This window comes from Ceratotherium simum, chromosome 29, assembly GCF_057802395.1.
Source record: "Ceratotherium simum simum isolate JZ-2026a chromosome 29, ASM5780239v1, whole genome shotgun sequence".
Lineage (NCBI taxonomy): Eukaryota > Metazoa > Chordata > Mammalia > Perissodactyla > Rhinocerotidae > Ceratotherium > Ceratotherium simum.
Window position 1 is genome coordinate 6,540,969 of NC_141928.1, and position 21,108 is coordinate 6,562,076.

The following is a 21,108-nucleotide window of genomic DNA, read 5'->3' on the forward strand; positions in this document are numbered from 1 at the left end:
ATAATGACACACAGTGCTTAGGAGAGCCACTTTAAACGGGGGATCCAGGAAGGCCACTGTGAGGCAACATGTGATCTGAGACCTCAATGATGAGGAGAAGCTGGCTATACAAAAATCTGAGGAAGAGCGTTCCAGGCAGAGGGAACAGCCTGTACAAAGGCCCTGAGGCAGGAGCAAGCTTGGTAGGTATGAGCCTGGAAGACAGAAGTTAATGTCCCCAGAGTAGAAGGAACTAGATGTGTTCCAAGAGGTTGGCAAGAGCCAGTTCACACAGGGTCTTACGTGTCAGGGTAAGGGATTAGATTTTACAGGAAGGGTGATGGGAAGCTACTAAAAGTTGTAGTAAGGAGAGTAACATGCTGATTTTTGTTTTTAAAAGATCCCCCCTGACAAAGAAAATAGATTCTAAGGGGACAAGAATAGGAAGACCATTTAGCAGATATGCTAGGCCAAGGGTCAGCAAACTATGGCTGGTGAACCACCTGCTTTGGTAAATAAAGTTTTATTAGAACACCCACATGCATTTGTCTTGGTTGAGGAGTTGCAGAGACCTCAGGGTGTGCAAAGCGTATACAGATCATTTCCTATCTGGACCTTTAAAGAGAAAGTTTGCCGACCCCTGCCTAGGCTAGAGATGATGGCAGCCTGGACAGCTGCTTGTTTAAAAACATTATTTTAAGTAAATAATTAAAATACAAAGACAGACTGCTGATGGAAACTCACCTCCTACATCTAAGTCTCAGGGCAAGCGGCCATCTGCTCTAAAACAAGACACTGTACAAATCTTGCCTAAGAGCATTCTACCACTGACTTGCAATCCTGCTCTCCACACTTGTTGTGGATAAGCTTGTGGAGGCTGGCTACTCACTTACGATGCACAAGCCGCCTTTAAGGAACCAGCTGCTCAAGCAGGTGCGCTGAAAGGTGAGGACACTGCAGTGCCTTGCGCCCCACGGAGATCCTCTCACCTGCCACAAGACACTGAGCAGGACATGGCTGACGCAGGGTTTTCAAGACCACTGACCTAGTTTTTTAAAGACTGACCAAAATGTTCCCAGTAGACAGTGAAGATGACCCCAAAACACAAAAGAATGGGGTACACAGGCTTATGATTTCAGTAGACTCCCTCGACAGTGTGCATGTAAAGTCACCCTCAAAGCCAGGCCCCTACACCTAAGCTCTCCACAAGAGGCACTCGCCCTGCTCCCTTCTGACGATGCCTCTCAGCTTCCAGATCTTTTTCTTTCCTTCCAAAGTAGCTAAAATGTTATTCCTGAGACTTGGCCTTCCTTATAATTTATAAACTATGCTTTATAAGTTGCTGGCATGTCATTTTTTCCCAAAGCCAGTATGCTAAAAGTGTTATAATAGTTTCCTGTTCCTAATTTTGACTGAATCAATGAGCATCCTTCTAAAATGTGACTGAGGCTTTCAGACTTGTTCTTAAGTCATGTTTGCTTCAGTTATCTATAATTTGGAAAACGTCCACTAAGAGAGAAGCAGTATAGAATAATGGTTATGAGGCGTAGCTCTGAAGTTAACAGGCTGCATTTGAACCCTGGCTAAACAAACGTTAGATATGATTTTAACATTGTGATATACAATTATGTCATAATTTACGTGGATATTACATTATAGGCTACAATATACTGTAAAGAAACAATATATTTCTTTATTCATACAAATGTAACCTTGTTCCAAGAAATAATTTTAAATGTCTACTAAAAAAATGAGTTAAAATTTAATGAGTGTTTACTATGTGCTAGGCACTCTACTAAGAGCATTTTAAAGATGCTATCTCATTTGTTCCTCATGATGATTCTCTAGGAGTTTGGTATTATTATTTCCACTTTAAGACAAGGAAAAGTGAGGCTCAGAGAAGCTAAGTGAGCTGCCCAAAGTCACACAACTTATAAGCAGTAGAAACAGTATTTAAGCCCACGTCTGCCTGACTTGAGTCTATGCTATTCACCACAGCACTAAGCCACCTCCCACTCCTCCTCCGGATACTTTCTTAAATTTGTCACTTCTCGAGGACTTAAAACCTAATGATTTCCAGTACAGAGAGCTCAAGCAATTCCTCATATTGTAACTGATCATTCTGAACAGTAGCTGCTTAAGGGAAGTGCGGTACATTCTCAGTTAATAATGGTGTAGGTCAGAAAAACAGAGTCACTGAGGCCAGGATATTCCAACAAAACCAAGGCCACTCCAGTCCTTATCTGAAAGCATGACCTTGAGACTCTGCTACTGATTTTCTACCACTTGAGTCACTTTTCCCCCCTTTTTGGGGGGAGGTGGGGAGGAGAGTGGGCTATCTCACTACCTGTGCTATTTTAAGCACAGTAAGAGATGAAATATAAATGAACGTCATAGACACTGAACCTCCACTGCCAGTAGTTAGTGGAAACTCGGAGGAAGGGAGCACTGGACCAGGAGTCAGACAAGAGTCCTGGTTTTCCAGCCAGCTCTTCCAGTGTGTGACCTTTGGCAAGACCTCAGTGGCCTTGTTCCTTGGTGTACTCATCTGTAAAATGCAGGCACGGACTAAGCCAGTGTTTTCCAAACAGGAGTATACAAGATGATTTCAGGAGATGCATGGGTGAATATTTTAAAACATACACAGACATATATATATATTTCCTACAGTTACCTCCTATGCATGGCAAAGTTTTTCACTTATGATAGTGATTTAGTTTCCTTTTTAAATATATTCTAAATAAACCTAAATTGCAGAATGATTTAAAAACATTAAGCAAATAGAATATTAAGGGTTCACTGACATGGCAAAAATCATAAAGGTCATCACAAATCACTAATGTCAGGAAACGCGGCAATTAATTATTCCCAGTGCACATTTTTAGGACTAAAATTCTGAGGATAGGTTTAATAAACAAAGTAGTTCACCTTATAAATCCAAATAGTAAGCTCTGAAAATCCCCACAACTTTACACTAATTAGAACTTTACACTAAATATTAAAAAGCAAAGCCATCTGAATGCCAGCAAGTCACCCACACAGTGTCCACGCTATGAAATACAGCTACTGTCAATCCTCACGGATCCAGCAAGCAGAGGTGAAAGCTCACGCCACCACCGAGGGAGCAGGAACCCAACTTGCTTCCCCAGAACCTCTGCCCTTCAGTCACCCAGAGGGGCCCTGCCTGGGCTCTGGAGAATGCCCCGCTGGACTGACAGTCTCTACTCCCCACAGCAGGAAGAAAGAGTATGTGGCCGGAGCAGTCGAGCCTAGCGGCTCAGTCCAAGTCCCAGAGGGCAGGGTCTGGAGTCATGATGCACAGTGGCGAGTCCCAGCTCTCCATCCCACTACCTACCTGGCTGCAATGAAGACAGGAGGACATCAAACTTACTGCGCCCTTGCTAAGGGCCTGAGGGTGCCCTCACGCAATCTTCACAGTGACCTTAGAAAGGAGCAGCTACTAGTCTCATCACTGTGGGATATGGAGCCAGTCTGCCTGAAATTGAACCCAAGGGGATAACGAGATAACAATGTAAAGCACCCAGAACAATGCCAGGCACACGGTAAGGAACAAGAAATCCTGACTATTTTAACCTTTTATTGAATAATAATAGTAATAATAATGATACAGAAAAGTACATGGATAGGTTTACAGCTTGCGGAATTTACACACACTAAAATCCCTGTGTAACTAGCATCCAGATCAAGAAACAGAACATTACCAGCACCTCAGAAGACTGCCTCATGCTCCCTTCAGGCACTACCCACCTCCCACCCCCACCTCCCAAGGGTAACCTAATTTCTAATATTAGCTATTAAAAAAAAAACAACAAAACTATTACTACCATCGATGATCTCCAATTTACAGATAAGGAAACTGAGGCTTAAAGTCAGATAACTTGTCCAAAGTCACTAAGCCAGTAAGTGGCAGAATCAGAACGTGAACTCATTTAGTCAGAATCCAAAGTCTTAATAAGCACTTCACCACACCACCCTCTGGGGATTTTGTGACCACCAAAAGAGAGAACATATACGAGAGACCTTGCCTGGCATCCAGCAAAACACGGGCTCAATGAATGGTAGCTATTGTTGTTATCAGAGATGGGGCCCCAGCTGATCCTGCCCTAGTTACTGGCATTAACCAAAACAAGGAATTCTATATGCCAATCAAACAAGATATCGGCTCTTCTTAGTAGCTTTTTCCTGACAACTTCATGCCACCCACAGTTAGGGAGAATTACATACTCCCATATCTGTGTTTGCAAAGCACTTTATAAACTACCTCTGAATACTGTACCCTCACTGAGGAGGTTACTGGTTATACTGTCTCCCTACCAGAGGGAGCTCTTTGAAGAGTGGACCTGCAGACCTGTCTCAACCATCTTGGTATCCCTGGGACAAAGGTTCCTTAACTGGGAGCTCCAGGATTTAGGTTTAGAGAATTCATGAACCTTCTGAAACTACATACAAAACTATTTAAATATTTCTGAGGAGAGGTTCAAAGTTTTCAAGAGTCTTAAAAAGGTCCATGTTCCAAAAAAGTTAAAGAACAACCGCCCCAATGCACAGCACAGTGCTCGACACACACAAGGTGCTCATTAAACGCTTGCTAAATTTCAAGTGGATATAAAGCAGCTCCTCCTGCAGGCGAAACGCCAAGACAACCAGCTGAGACTCTGAGCTGAGATACTGTCCCAGCTGGGGTCCTCCCCTTTAGGGAAGGCCCTAAATATGATGTGTCCATTGGTTTTCTCCCCTACTTTCCATCAAATTCCACCAGCACCCCTTCAATGCTTTGTTCAAAGACTCTGCTGCAGACGTCTCACTGAGATGGAAAACCACCCAACTACCTCTGTGAAGGAACTAAGTCCTTAGAACGCAGAACACATGGGTCCAAGAACTACTGCATATATTAACTATTTGTGTGCCTCTGAGAAAATTGCTTTATCTCCCTTTGGCTCATTATTTTCAAGTATAAGATGAGAATTATAATCCTTGTCCTGACTAATTCACCTGGCTGTTGTGAGGCTCTAATTCCACAAAAAGATAACACCAGCTGCAAACTTACTTATCTTTGCCCTGGCCCAGCATCCAGCAAGAGGCCTTGAGCTCGGCAGATCCTCAAATAACAGCAGGTTATCCGAACCACATCACTACTTCCAGTCTCAGTCTTGCAAGTGATTCGTTATCATCTGGAGTTAGGATATAAGTGCAGTTCACGCCTCCAAAAGAAGTAGTGGCTACTCTCTCCCAAGGGTCTTTACAAAAAACTCCAAATGCAAAACATTTTCAAGAGGGGTGATTCTTAACAGAGTAAAAGGATTGCACAGAAAAGCTGGGGAGAGGGGAGTTTGAATACACACCCAATATAACATATTAGAAAGCAAAAGAACAAAAACTCGTCCAGTTTTTTTTTTTCAGATCCAGCTAGACGGAAGCTCTGACTGCGTGCTTGAAGTGACCACTGAGATGATCTAGCTCAACATTTCCTGAAGTCTGATCCACAGAACGTGATCTGGTTTTATGAAAAGAAGGTATGAAGTAACATAACTTTAGGATATTTATAATGCATGTGCCAAACCCTTGAAGGAGCTAACGCACAGAAACATATTAAAGGCTCTGAGAAGTCCTGCAGTAAAGAAGCCAATTCACCTTTACTTAACCCTGTAGTCCCCAAACTGATTTGCCCCTGAGCCCTTTTCCAAGGAAGCTCTATTAACAGCCTGTGGATCAAATGCTGGAAAGGCCCACCTGGCCCCAGGTCACGCAGCTACTTGCAGGAGACTCAGGTCTCCTAACCCTCCAATCAGAGCTCTTTCCACTAGAAATTCCAAATAAAAACTGAAGATGATAGGCTCACAATTTGGAAAAGGATCAGGAAAAAAAGCTGTCGAATTTTTGGGGGCAGTGCAATGAGCAGTGCAAAACAGCCAAGTGGTGGGAACGAAGGCAACGCAGCGAGTCAATGCCCTGTGCACAGGGGCAGCTCCTCCCCGGCCCCTGCCAAACACTGCCACACAGCATGCGGGAGCAGGGTGGCCGGAGCACTTCCAGAGAAGCTAGAAATCTTAGTTTTATGAAATCATTCTGTTTTTAAGTGTTTGGCACTATGGGTCAAACAAAGGATGCCTGCAGGCCCACTGTGAGCCTTCTCCAGCCTACGGGCCACCGATTTGAGAACTCTGGTCTAGGCAAATTTGTGTCTTTTGTAGACACATGAGACACACGGGCTATCAGATTTTAAAAGAAAGATAAAGACGTCTCAACTGAAAATGAGAAAAGCCTTAGAGGCACACAATGGAACATACTGTTCATTTACTATCTACTTTTCAGTACCAAACATGAAGTTCAGCGTTTCCATCAATGTGCAGTGACCCAGATGGGCTCAGTCACATCACCAAAACCCCTTAACAAGGACTCACTCTTTGCAGGGTACTCTACTAGGTCCCACCAAAACAAAGATACAGGGCCAGCCCTGATGGCCTAGTGGTTAAGTTCAGTGTGCTCTGCTTCCGTGGCCCAGGGTTTGGTTCCCAGGCACAGATCTACACTACTTGTCTGTCAGTGGCCATGCTGTGGTGGCAGCTCACATTTAAAAAAAAAAAAAGGGGGGGGGGCCGGCCCCGTGGCTTAGCGGTTGAGTGTGCGCGCTCCGCTGCTGGTGGCCCGGGTTCGGATCCCAGGCGCGCACTGATGCACCACTTCTCCAGCCATGCTGAGGCCGCGTCCCACGTACAGCAACTAGAAGGATGTGCATCTATGACATGCAACTATCTACTGGGGCTTTGGGGCGGGGGGAAGAGGAAGATTGGCAACAGATGTTAGCTCAGTGCGAATCTTCCTCACTAAAAAATAACAAAGATACAGGAGCAGCCCATAGGTTTCCTGCAGACGCTGGTTTTCTTCATGTTTGAGAAAGCTAAATGAATGTACACGCAGGAGTTAGTCCCTTGTGAAATGATGACGTGAGCTACTCAACCACTGGGCATGTCTGACAGTCTCAGTGGAGTACACCTTAAATTGATTGAGCATTCAGCACACTTGATTTTGCCATGTGTCAGAATTATCATCTACTAAGTGAGCAAAGGCAGTGTCTCTCAAGGAGTACCCAATTGCCAATGAACACAGGCTTGCGCTGTCAATGGTAGATGTACATGCTCTTAAAGGAAATTCAGTGCTTGTCTACAGCACACGTGCCAAATCACTTACTGCTCAGGCTCAAAGTGTGTACCAGCAGCACTGGGAAGCATTTTCTGGGGGACTGTGGAATTTTTGAGGCCCCACATTCACCAAAATTTCCCAAAAAAAGTGCTGGTAAAGAATAGGTTCTAGACCTAAAAATCTGTTAAAAGGTGACTTTCTACTGATTCTACAGCAGCTTATCACAATTATTTGGGTGCAGAATCACCATGATGCCCAGCTCCACGCGGCACCAATTACACTGCATTTATGTGAATAGAATACTCTGTCGTTACACAATGCAGAGGCACCCACTGGGTCTAGATCAAAATAGGAGCTTAAAGTCCTAAAAAGCATGAGCAGTTTGACAAGAGAACTTCTATTTAGGTGATGACTGGTCGAGTTTGTCCAGCTTGTGGAACACTGCTGGGAATCTCTAACAGGCGGTGGTGCCACACTGTCCTGTTAACACACAAATGCGTCCACTTAATGACAGACGCTACTAACACTATCAGCAGTGGGGTTTCTGGGAACATTTTTATATTTTTAGAAAAGCAAAACAGATTTGTATCTACTCATCCATCATCTCCACGAGGTCCCCTTGTAAGCTAGACAGACAGTCAGGGTAGAGGTGCAGTGTGGCCGTGGAACAGGATAACATATTCTGGCTTTGAGTCCACATCCCATCCTTATTAGGATCCTCCCCTCTCTATACAACTAGCTGAAGAAATACTTTATTTTTGCCAACCAGCCAATGACCTGGGAGAACTGGATGTGATGTTTTTTCAACACCCAGCAGTTTTAGATCATCATCAATGGGACTGAATCAGATCACATTTCTACTTGTGTACTTCCCTACAGAATGGCTGTATTATCCGCTTGTACCAAACACTGTCAACTCACTGGACTTCACACTGCTGGGAAAAACTTTAAATTTTATATATCTTCAAAGACTTCCTTTCAACCTAAGAATACCATTCTCAGAGTGAACTAACAGCAACAACGAGCTCACTTCGTTGGAAAGAGTCCCAAGAATATACAAGGAGGCCTCCAGATGCCACAAGGGAAGTTCGGTGGATTCGGTGCTAGACTCCACATACCAGACTTAATAGAATCTGCAGGTTCAAATCCCAGCAGAGTCAACACAGACTCTTTCGTGATCTTCTAGATAAACTGAGCACCAGACAGTTTACTGCTCCCTGACAAACTTATGAGGGCCTTACAGACTGTTTATGAGGACACATAAGAGGGGGAAAGCTTTGCAATCATTCAAATAAAGAAATACACCGTCTTTTATTTCCAGTTACTGGGAGGAAAATCACATCTCTGCAACATGCTCTGTATACAGTGGAGAAGTAGAACCATCATCACCCAGATTCCCAAATAATATGAGATCCTTTGAAGTAAGCTTTACTATGAGTATACAATACTTCAGATTTCTAACTATTTCCATTCTTGCCCAGTGCAAATCTATAAATAAACCTAAAATTACCCACAAACCTGTTTTTTTCTTTAGTTTTTAAAGGTCATCAAATCCTTGGAGATAGCGTCAACCTCTAGAGGATAATATTCAGAAGTAGTACACTTACAGCACTGTCTCCATTGGGCTTATTACTGCTCCAGTCAATGGTGCATTTCAGAGCTGGGAACATTTCCAATGAAGTTCTCTGCTAGTAGTAACCACCACTGCTGCAACAATCCACATTAGGTGAGCATTTAACAGAGAGTCTCTCTCCCTCTTGAGCAGGTTGTCCAAGAATACCAGTTCAACCACAGGCTCAAGAGAAGCAGAAAAGTCTTCTCAATGGTTCAAAATTCATTTTACGTTCAACTACAGGCCTTCTGCAAACTGAGGATCTGAGCTCTTTAGGGTAGTGACTATAATTCTTCCTGGATACAGAAGGCCAACAAGGTGATTGTCACACATCAGCACAGGGCGAAAGCCATTACATATTAGTAGCCACTGAGAAACACGGTTCAGGACCCTGTACTGTAGAGGAGAGCAGTGTAACACGCTGGCAGGCAGAGTGGTGGAAGGGGAGCTGGACGGCATGTTCATCCATTACAGCCACTGGTTGGCTCTGAAGACTAAGTAAGATGGATACTCACTACTGTTTTGGTTGGCGCCTAGGCAGTAAGTAACAAGTCATCACATAAAATTTTAGGAGGAACCACAGGTTTAGAAAGTTCTGGGATCCAATATAACATCTATAGTCGCGTCAGTATTAAAATGAAAAGTCAGTATCTGGAAAACAGGTAGGGTTCCCTCCCCTGGAATACTGGAAAGAGATGTAAAGACCATATCTTCAAGCGATCGAGTGGTGACCTTCTTCTAATACAATCAGTCCTGCGGCTTTCTGTTAGGAATCAAGCAGTAATTCGTTATAGCCCAACCTTTAAAGTTTCAGTTAGTACGCCTACAATTAAACGGGAAGAGATGAGGAGTATAAGACACTTAGTAGAAGAAACTCAAGTGTCAGAGCTAACATGTCAGTAAGTTTTACACATAATTCAAGGACACGTTCTGTTCTAAGCACCACGCCAGAAACCAAAGAGTATTTCTGGCAGGTCCTATATTCATTCTCCAGGGAAGCTTGCAACCTCTTAAAATTCAGTTTATCTAACTCTGACAAAATGCACGACATTGTCAGATGGCAAAGTGTCACCGCTGGAACGAGTGCATATCACATTCTCCCGGAGAGAGGAAAAGCTATTGCCCATAAGGAATTTCTACGTCTTGTGGACCACCCCCACCTATTTAACATCTCCCTCTCTCCCCTCTCCAAAGAGCACCCTCGAAATATAGGAAGTCCAAAGAGGATGTTTTCCCAGTTTTCAGAAGCTACTGGGCCTCAGACTGCTGCCTCCTGTCTACACTCGGGTCCTCACCGTGAGCTCTCCAGCCCCCTCCCCGCTCCAACCTCTCAACCCCACGCTGGCTGCCCCGCGGGTCCAGCCGGGCGCGGAGGCGCGACGCGGCCAGGCGTCCTGGGCAAACCCTTTCCCAGCCGCTGCCGGCACCTGGGCGACCCGCCCGACGGGCTGGGCCTGGGCCTCGCGCCGGCGCCTCATCCCGCGGCTCCTCCCGCTGCAGGAGCCCCAAGGGACGGCGGAGCCCGGCTGAGGCGTCAGCCAGCCCGCCTCCCGCCCCCAGGCCCGACCCCTCCTCCCCCTCGGGCCCGGCCCGGCCCCGCCTCGGGCTCCCCTGCTCCCGCCAGCCGGCCGCGCCCGTACCTGCCGGACCCGGTGCAGGGCGTCCACGAAGCCCTCGGCCTTCATCCCCACCGGAGCGCTCTGGCCCTGCACCAGCTCCGCCATTACCGCCCCCGCCGCCGCCGCCGCCGCCGCCGCCGCTCGGCTCCCCCGCCCGGCCTCCCGCTCCGCTCGGGGACCCGTAGCCGGAAAGGGAAAGCCGCCCCACTTCCGGCGGAAGGGAAGCGGGACGCTGGACGCCGGGGGAGCCGCGTCTGCGGGGCGGGGTCCGGGCACGTGACTGCGGTCCGGCCGGAAGTGGTGGGCGGGGCCTCGGCCGGAGGCGGGACCGGCGCGGGAGGCCGGTGTCCGGTCCGGAGGGGCAGGTCGCGACCCGGCATTCCCAGACGCGACGTGGTCCGGGGGCGTCGATGATGTTGTGAGAGGCCCTGGAGCCTCGGGTGTGGCCCGAGGTGTCCGGCTGTCGGCCTTCTGGAAACCCAGAGAAGAGCGACGTGGCTTTGCCAAGACAGCACACGGGCAGTCCTGGGTTACTAACAGCCTGACCCTGGCGGCCCTTCTAGAAATGGCCATTGGTTTGGAATATTGGGACTGAGCGCCTTGACATGGCACCATGAGGACCCAGAGGGAGGCTGGAGGGCAAGGGACAGCACCACAAAATGTCAGTGCCCCAGCTTTGCAGGGAGTCCGGGCCCGAGTTCTTGCCCGGTAATCAGTTTGCACGAGGATGGGCTAACGCCACACCTGGGGTTGCCTGGCGACACCGCTCAGGAAGGACGCTCCCCCTGGAAAGCCAGCATGGTGTCCTCTTACACATTCCTTCACGAACTCTGGGACTCCGGGGAAACAGGAAATACTGCAGGAGCATCATTGCTTCCGTGCCTGCTGGGTCAAAACCGTATTGCAAGAGGGCTTTTTGGAATGCCGAAGTAACTTTTTTTGAATGGTAATGACTAGGTATAGATGTATCAAAGCAAGAAAAGGAATCTTAGCGCTGGAACACACTTGAGCCTTTGAAGTGGATCTTACAAATGAGGAAACAAAACCCCCCGGGAAAGAAACAAGGCTTAGGGGCTTCGACACAAATTTTGTTAGAGGCAGGTCCAAATCGGGGTGCCCATCTTTGGATTAACAAGATTGCCCCCATGATTAATATTTCCCAAGACCTGTGGTGCCAAGGAGTTGGATTTTAATGGAGAGTCGTGTTGTCAAGCCCATCTCGAAGTCGTGAAGGAGGATGAGGGCTAAGAAAGGGAAATGAAGAAGTAAAATCCAGTGTGACTTCTCTTGATGATCCTTGGGTGAGCGTCCTAGGAGAGCTTTGGGTTTGGGGAAGAAGTATGAAGAGTCACTGGCCAATAATCAAAGAGCAGTTCTTCATTTGTTAATGACTTCACTACTAGACTGTGAGTTCCTTTAGAGCAGAGACTGAGTCTTATTTTTCCCTGTGTCCCTAGAATTTGGCACATAGTAGATGTGAAGGGAGCTTTGGCACATAGTAGATGTAAAGGAACTTACTTTGAATTGAATGATGCCAAATTGGAATAATTCCTGGACTATGGTAAAATAAAAGAATTTGGCAATATTGAAGATTATCACATTCAGACAAAATGTTTCAACCCTTGTAGGAAAGCACCCAGTTGGCTGTGTTGCTATTACTGTTGAAGTGCTATGGTGAAGCAGGACCAACATACGCCCACACATCTATTTGTGGCCCAGCCTGGGTGCATTGAGTGTTTTAACTTAGCTATGCTTGTAAAAATCAAGGACATAGCATCAGGAACCTTCAGGAACAGGGTGGTTCTACTGACCCAATGTCAGTGATACTTGTTTTGAATATTTTTTTTAAATCTGAGATGGGTATGTCGATTCATCCAAATTCCAGCAGGCTCTTCCTCTGAGTATAAGTAGTGAAAAAAGGATTATAGGCTCACATATAAGGCACATTCCAAGGTTTGGTCCAAAGACCACAGAATGCCAAAGTAGAAAGACAGGGTCTGGTTCTCCCTCTTTTACTGGTTGAATAACTTTTGGCAACTCACTTATTTCTGGGGGCACAGAAGAGGAAGATGACCCAGACCCAGTCAAGTGCACTGTTATGTGTTCTACACTTGCCCTGGACTTCATCATCTGAGCATTTATCAAAATTGCTTTTAAATCAGTGTAATTATTTGTTTATTGTCTGTCTTTCCCACTCAAGTAAAATGTCTACTGACACAGGCACTGCCTTTACCTGGTTCATTGCTCTCCCCAACACCTAGCACAATGCCTCGAATTTTGTTGGCTCTCAATGTTTGTGAAATGAGTGAATGAGAATGATTTTGCCCAAATTGGATAGGAAAAGATTCTCAGAGGGAAAAGAAAAATCCGCCTATTCTGGTTGTGACTAGCTTTGCATATGAGACTGTCAACCAAATAAGCCATCCCAGCCTGGGATTCGAAGGTACATTACTCGTCACATCGAAATGCCTCCTCTTTAGATATTACAAACTAGAAGCCACTCTCAAGTGAAATGGAATCAGTAAGCCAATCAGAAATGGCTTCGGTAACAATCTTCAAAATCTCAGTGCTTACAACAATAAAGGTCATTTCTCACATGATCATGAGCATTCATGCTGCGTGAATGTTGCTGGTGGGCTGTGCGTCTGCTTCGTGTCTTCACTTTTCAGCTAAAGCTGATAGAACAGCCTCTGTCCCCCACATTAAGCATTATGGAGACAAAGAGAAAAGAGAGTGTGGCAGAGCATGAACTATCTTTTGAAGCTTCTGCCTCGAGTGACATGCATTACTTTTCCTCACATTTAACTGGCCAAAGGAAGCCAAGTGGTTGAGCATTGAACAAGTGGCAGAGAAATATAATCCACCACCAGGGAGAAACAGCAAATATTTTGGAACGGTGATATGATTTTTCGAAGAAATCAAGAGAAAAAAAAATATGTATGGGGAATGTTGTACAGTAGACTTTTGCCCTAAAGGCTATAGCATGGGTGGTTTCCAGTACTCATTAACTGCCCTAAAGATCCTTGGCATCTGGTCATTTGTAATTTGGGAAAGCCTCGTATTCCCATCCCAGGATCTGCACTGTTTTTATCTCTGAGGCAACAATAATTCATAGCAGTAACTCTTTGTGAGTGGGGTGTTCTCCATCTTCAGATTTTCCCAAGTCCCCAGACCAGACCTTTTCCAATGTCAAGCGTCCACTGGAGTTTCAAGTGCAGACTAGAGGGTTTCAGCGTGAAATCTAAAAATAAAGGAGAGTTATTAAGAATCTCCAGCACTGACCAAGGAATAAAGACACTCCTGGAGCAGTGTTAAGTGGTCTGGTCATTAGAAGGCACTACGCGTCCTACCATCAGACGCATCTTATCCCTGGCCTCATGCCACACCACTCTTCCTGGAGTAGTACTACATCCTCAAGTAAGTTCCTATGAGAGTACATGCAGGTAAACTTTCTAGGACAGTGCTTGGCCAAAACAATCTTTATTCTGCCCTCACCATTAGCAGTTTAGCTAGTTATAGAACTCTGGATTGTAAATAATTCTCCTTTAGAGCATTGAAGGCATCACTCATTGTCTTCTAGCATCCAGTATTCTTTTAAACAGATTTATTAATGCAAACTTGATGTACAACAAACTGCACGTATTTAAGGTGTATACTTTGACACTGTTTTATATATTGTTATACATAATACATACATAACACATTCCTGAAGCCATCACTACCATCAAGATCATGAATGTATACAACCCCCTCAAAAAATTTCCTCATACCCCCTTGTGATTCCTCCATGCTGCCGCTCCGTAGTTCCCCAGCCTTCCCTCTTCTCCTCCCTACCAATCCACTGACAACCAGATCTGCTTTCTGACACTATAGATTAGTTTGGGTTTTCTAGAATTTTATGTAAGTGAAAACATGCAATATGTACTTTTTTTGTCTGAGTTCTTCTACACAGCATAATTATTTTGAGATTCATCCATGTTGTACTGTGTATCAATAGTTCATTCCTTTTTATTGCCAAATAGTATTACATCGAATGGGTATACCACAATTTGTTTATCTATTTACCTTTTGCTGGACATATGGACAGTTTTCCAATTTGGGGCTATTATAAATAAAGTTGCTATGAATATAAGTCTTAATATGGACATATGCTATTATTTCTCCTGGGTGAATACCTAGTAGAATGACTGGATCATATGGTAAATGTACATTTAACTTTTTAAGAAACTGCAAGCCTGTTTTCCAAAGTGCTTGTACCATTTTGCACTCATATCAGCAGTTGTGAAAGTTCCAGTTTCTTCACATCAAGTTCCACTTTCTTCCGTACATGTTTGATATGGTCAGCCTTTTTAATTTTAGCCATTCTAATAGGTATGTAGCATACCATGTGGTTATAATTTGTATTTTTTTAATAGTTAATGATGTTGAATACCTTCTCATTTGCTTATTTGCCATTCATATATCTTCTTTGGTGAACTGTCTGTTCAAAACTTTTGCCCATTTAAAAAATTAGGTCATTTTCTTATTATCGAGTGTTGTCTTAGTCTGTTCGGCCTGCTATAACAAATTATCGCAAACTGGGTGGCTTATAAACAACAAATATTTATCTCTTACAATTCTGGAGGCTGGGTGGTCCAAGATCAAGATGCCAACACGGTCACGTTCTGGTGAGGGCCCTCTTCCTGGTTCGTAACTGGCATCTTTTGCTGTGGCCTCACGTGCTGGAAAGGTTGAGGGATCTCTTTAAGGTCTGTTTTATAAGGGCACTAATCCCATTCATGAGGGCTCTGCTGTCATGCTCCAGTCACCTCTCAAAGGCCCCGCCTCCTAATACAATCACATTGCGCATTAGGATTTCAACATATGAATTTTGGGGGACACCAGCATTTAGCCTATAGAAAGTGTTGAGAGTTCTTTGTACGCTCTGTATACAAGTTTTTAATAAGATATGTGATTTGCTAATTTTTTCTTTCAGTCTGTGGCTCGTCTTTTCATTTTGAAGAGCAGAAGTTCTTAATTTTGATGAAGCCCAATTTATTCTTTTGTGGATTATACTTTTGGTGTTTTATCTAATGAAAGAAATGCCTAGTCCCAAGTCACAAAGATTTTCTCCTATGTTTTCTTCTAGAAGTTTTATTGTTTTAAGTTTTATATTTAAGTGTATGATCCATTTTGAGTTAATTTTTGCATAAGATGTGCAGTATGGTGGAATTAATTTTGTTTTCCTGAGAACGTCTACTTGTTTCAGCACTAATTGTAAAAGGGACAATCCTTTCTCCATGGAATTGCCTTTGTACTTATGCCAAAATATTAATTAATCACGTAGGTACAGATCTATTTCTGCGTTCTCTATACTGTCCCATTGACATATATGCCTGTCTTTTCACCAACACCTTGCTGTCTTGATTACTGTAGCTTTACAGTAAATCTTAAAATTAGGTAGTGTAAGTCCTCCAACTTTGTTCTTTATCAAAATTGTTTTGGCTTTTTAAGTTCCCTTGTCTTAGCGTATAAATTTTAAAATTAGCTTGCTGATATCTACAAAAAAAATCCTGTTGAGAATTTGATTGAGATTGTGTTGAATCTATAGATTAGTTAGGGGAAAATTGATATCTTAACAATAGCAAGTCTTCCAATCCATTAACAGTGTGTATTTCTGTATTTATTTTGGTCGTCTTTGATTTCTTTCATCAGTGTTCTGTAGTTTTCAGGATAAAGATCCCGAACATATTTTGTTAGGTGTACACCTAAATATTTCATTTTTTGTGTGTGCGCTATTGTAAATGGTACTCTTTCAAAATTTTGATTTTCAATTGTTTGTTACTGGTATATAGAAATTAATTGATTTTTGATATTGAACTTTTATCTCTAAACCTTCTTAAACTCACTTATTAGTTCTAGTAATTTTGGGGGGGTAGATTTCTTGAGATTTTCTATATAGACAATCATGTCATCTGCAAACAGAGACAGTTTTATTTTTTCCTTTCCAATATGTATGCCTTTTACTACTTTTTCTTGTCTATTGCAGTAACTGGACCTCCAGTACAATATCAAATAGGAGTGGTGAGAATAGACATCATTGAAATGTTTCTGATCTTGGGAGGAAGGCATTTAGTCTTTTACCCTTATGTATGATGTTAACTATGTATTTCTTGTAGACACCCTTTATCAAGTTAAGGAATTTCCCTTCTATTCTTAATTACTGAGAATTGTTATCATGAATGAGTGTTGAATTTTGACAAATGCTTTTTCCATATCTATTGAGATGATGATAAGATTTTTATTCTTTAGTCTGTTCATATGGTGAATAACATTGATTGATCTTCAAAAGTTGAATCAGCCTTTCTTTCCAATGATAAACCTCACTTGGTCATGACGATTATCCCTTTTGGTGAATTTTTATCCTTTTTGCTGGATTCAATTTGCTAATATTTTGTTGAGTGCTTTTGCATTTATGAGGGGTATTGGTCTGTAGTTTTTTTTCCTTGTAATGTATTTGTCCGGTTTGGTATCAGGGTAATGCTGACCTCATAAAATGAGTTGGGAGGTATTACTTTCTCTTCCATTTTCTGGAAGAGCTTCTGCAGAATTGGTCTTATTACTTCCTTAAATGTTTTGTAGAATTTGCTAGTGAAGTCATCTGAGCCTGGAGGGCTTTGTTTGTGTTTTGTTGTTGTTGCTTAAAGATTTTAAACTGTGAATTTAAAAAAATCCAACCTGACAATCTCTGTCTTTTAATTGGTGTGTTTGGACCAATTGATTTAATGTAATTATTGATTTGGTTTGATGCAGGGCTACCAATTTATTGTTTGTTTTCTGTTTGTCCTCTCTGTTTTTTGTTCACTTGTTTCCCCTTTCTGCCTTATTTTGGATTATTTGAAAAATTTTTTAATATTCCATTTTAATTTATCTGTTGGCTTTTTGGCTATATTCTTCTGTATGGTTTTTTAGTGGTTGCTCTCCTGTGTATATATATTGAATGCTTTTAAACATTATATAAATGGTGTCAAGCTCTATGTATCCTTCTGTAATTTGAGTCTTTTTTTTTTTTTTTGACCTCACATGTATATTTGAGGTTTATCCAAGGTCACATATGTAGCCATATTTCACTTATTTTCACTCCACTATTCCACTATATGAATAAACCAGAAATTATGTATTTTCCTCCTGTGGATAACCATTTAGATCGTTTCCATTTTTTCTTTGTTACAAATGATGTTACAACAAGTCTTCTTGAACTTGTCTCCTGGTGTCTTGTGTGCCAGATTCTCTAGGATACAGACAGAGGGCTGAAGTTGCCGGGGGCTGAGGGTGAGTAGGGAACATGCCGCCTTAGCTTTGCTAGATTTGCTCTCCAAGGCGGACAACATCTCCAAAGTGGGGCACACATCCCACCAGATGAGTGCTTGTTACTCCTCATCCTTGCTGACAGTTGGTATTATGAGAATTTTTACTTTTTGAAATCTAATGAGTTAAAAAAATTTTAAATAAACTTTAAAATTTAATTTTTAAACTGTGGTAAAATATACATAACGTAAAGTCACCATTTTTAAGTGTATAGTTTAGTGGCATTAAGTGCGTTCGTATTGCTGTGCAACCATCACCACAACTTCATCATCTTTCCAAGCTGAAATTCTGTCCCCATTAATACTAACTCTCTGTTTCCCCCTCTCCCAGGACCTGGCAACTAGCATTCTACTTTCTCTCTGGGAATTTGACTGCTCTAGGTACCTCATATAAATGGAATTGTTCAATATTTGTCCTTTTGTGACTGGCTTATTTCACTTAGCATAGTGTCCTCAAGGTTCATCCATGTTGTAACATGTGTTGGAATTTCCTTGCTTTTTAAGGCTGAATAATATTCCATTGTATGTATATACCACATTTTGTTTATGCATTCATCTGTTGATGGACACTTGGGTTGCTTCCATCTTTTGGCTATTGTGAATAATGTTGCTATGAATATGGGTTTGCAAATATCTCTTTGACCTTTCAATAAAATTGAATTTTAATTTGTGTTCTTTTCATAGGATGAGCACATACTAGCTCTTCAGGAAGATAAGTCCCTTGAGGGCATATGTCCATGCCCCTCAGCCCTTGGTAGGTAGTGAGGACTCAGAAAATAATGATTGGCTCATTGATAGAAAGAGAAGGTCATATTTCACCCTCAGCCAGCATGGTTATGGTGTCCGATGTGCAGGCTTCTCTGTAATTATTTACAGGGAGATCCTGAGATAGAATCTCACCAAATGTCGTACATCCCTTTAGCAACAGGAATTGTCCTATGGCCCACACTCCCCAAGCCAGGACTGACTATTTGGGGCTTGGTCCTTCTTTAATTCTAGGAAAATAGTTGCCACTTGAGATAGGAAGAGCTTTATTCATCAAAGGAAGGGAGTCAAGGCATAGCACAGCCAAGAACTGACCTTCGACCTTGGCTGTTCAAGTTTTGCAGGTGCTCAGCTGAGAGCCAGGGAAGACAGGATCTGCTTGACAGTGGAGGGAGTGGGTTACCTAGGAATATGTGCGGAAACGCTCTCTCGCCTCCCTCCTCTCCTATTTACCAAGTGCTTTCCCTTTCTGAACACTTGATATACGTCGCCTCACTCAATGTTCACAACACTCCTAGGAGATGGGCACTGCCTCCCCATTCTGTAGATAAGCACACCAAGGCTCAGACAGGTTGAGGCCACCTAGCTTTCTCTTATAAGGAAGAGTGCCCTTTATGGGCTTGTATCAGTTTTCTGTTGTTGCGTAACAAATGGCCACAAATTTAGCAGCTTAAAGTGAATGTATTATCTCACAGTTCTGAAGGTCAGAAATCATGTCACTGTGAAGCTGGGCTGTCTCACTGGGGTCTCAAAAGCCTGAAATCAAGCTGGGGCTGAGGTCTTATCTGAGGCTTGGGCGTCCAAGCTCAAGTGGTTTTCAAATTCATTTCTTTGTGGCTGTAGACCTCACAGAGGCTGGATGTGCATGACCAGCAGGAGCGCATCTCTCCGACAATTCATCTTCTTTTAAGGGCTCACCTGATTAGGTCAGGCCCACCCAGGATAATCTCTCCTTTGATTAACACAAAGTCACCTGATTAGTAGCCTAATCACAGGTAACCTAATGATATCCCACCATATACATAGGTTTCATCTACATTTATACAGGGTGGCTACACCAGGGACAGAAGCTTTGCCATCTTAGGATTCTGCCTATCACAGAAACCAACGAAGGTTTCTGTTCCATGTAACAAAATAAGATTGGTGGGTTTTGGGAGAGTGGGGAGGGTGATCAACCATTCAGATTTGCTTGGGCATGAAGGGTTTCCCAGAATGTGGGACTTCTGGTGCTAAAACCAGGAAAGTCCTGGGAAGATTGGAATGACTTGGTCAGAAATCATGGTGGGTCAGAAAAAACAGACCCATAAAAGCTCACCCTGCTTATGCACCAGTCTGGATCCCTTAGCCATCTCTGATTGTTGCTTTGGGCTTTCAGGAGGGGGAATTAAGCAAAGTAAAAAGTAAGGGGGCAAGTGGGAAGGGGGATATAGCATTGATTGTGTCTCTGGAGAAATCTGGGAGTGGAATTAATGCTACTAAATACACTCAGTTTTTCACTCATTCGTTCAATGAGGGCTTTTTTTTTTTTTTTTTTTTTGAGGAAGATTAACCCTGAGCTAACATCTCTTGCCAATCCTCCTCTTTTTGCTGAGGAAGATTGGCCCTGGGCTAATATCTGTGCCCATCTTCCTCTACTTTATATGGGACGCCACCACAGCATGGCTTGACAAGCAGTGCATAGGTCTGTGCCTGGGATCCGAACCCTTGAACCCTGGGCTGCCGAAGTGGAGCATGCAAACTTAACCGCTGCGCCACGGGGCCATCCCCCGATTCAATGAGTTTTTAAGGCTTTACTTTTTTCTGAATACAAAAGCAATACTTGCTTTTATGAATAGGAATGCTTCATATAGAAAATTAAAGTTCTCTGTGCTCCTGCCTGCAGAGATCTCTACCAGAAAATATTCTAAGAGGCCATATTATGTGAGTAATACCAAGATCAGATGTGGATCCAGGCACAAAGGAGCTCACAAGTTTTGTTAAAAATAATGCATCAGCATCATAATAATACATGGTTATAAATAATATATGCTAAGAGACATCAATAATATTCAGCACCCAGAAGAGAAGGAAGTCACTTCAGGACCAGCACAGAAAAAATGAGAGAGATCAGAGAAAATTTGATGGAGAAGGTGGCATCTCAGATGGGCCACGTGGAATTTGGAGATGTGGCAGAAGGGCATCCGTGATGAAGGGAACAGCATGAGCAAATGTATAAAAGCAAGAAAATGTGGGATCTATGTGGACAACAGTTTGACTGACCTGGAGTCTGACATGGGGACTCACACAGTGTCACAGAGACCTGGTTTCTCTCTCTGTCTCTGGACTCTGCTTCCCTGGCTTGAATCCATCCTCAGATTGGGGCTCTGCACAATGTGGCAGGATGGATGATGACAGTGATAGATGTCACATCCCCTCAGGCTCATGTCCAGCCACAGAGAGTGTCTGTTTTTGTCCCAATATTCCTAGAAAATGACTTGTTGGCTTGTGTGGGTCATGTACCCATGCCTGAAATAATCTTGTGGTCATGGCAATGGGCTTTGGTGATTATGTAGGCCCTGATTACGTGCTCATAAAACACAGCATTAAGAAAATAGAAAGACGAGAGAGCTCCTAACCACTTTCCGTT

At 43.3% G+C, this 21,108-nt stretch overlaps 1 protein-coding gene across 4 annotated transcripts in view; it reads right to left on the minus strand.

Moving 5' to 3' along the window:
• The window catches only part of FUBP3 (far upstream element binding protein 3), a 49,504-nt gene extending 38,988 nt beyond the window's left edge, over positions 1-10,516 (minus strand). For 3 of the 4 annotated variants that reach the window (XM_087418916.1, XM_014782262.2, XM_004423582.2), the window contains exon 1: positions 10,393-10,516. In XM_087418916.1, coding sequence (XP_087275042.1) covers positions 10,393-10,476 — 84 coding nt within the window. In that variant the 5' untranslated portion in view covers positions 10,477-10,516. Of the gene's footprint in view, positions 1-8,747; positions 9,381-10,392 lie in introns of those variants that run through there. The other variant, XM_087418915.1, reaches the window with a different exon arrangement.
• Positions 10,517-21,108: the final 10,592 nt, after the last annotated feature.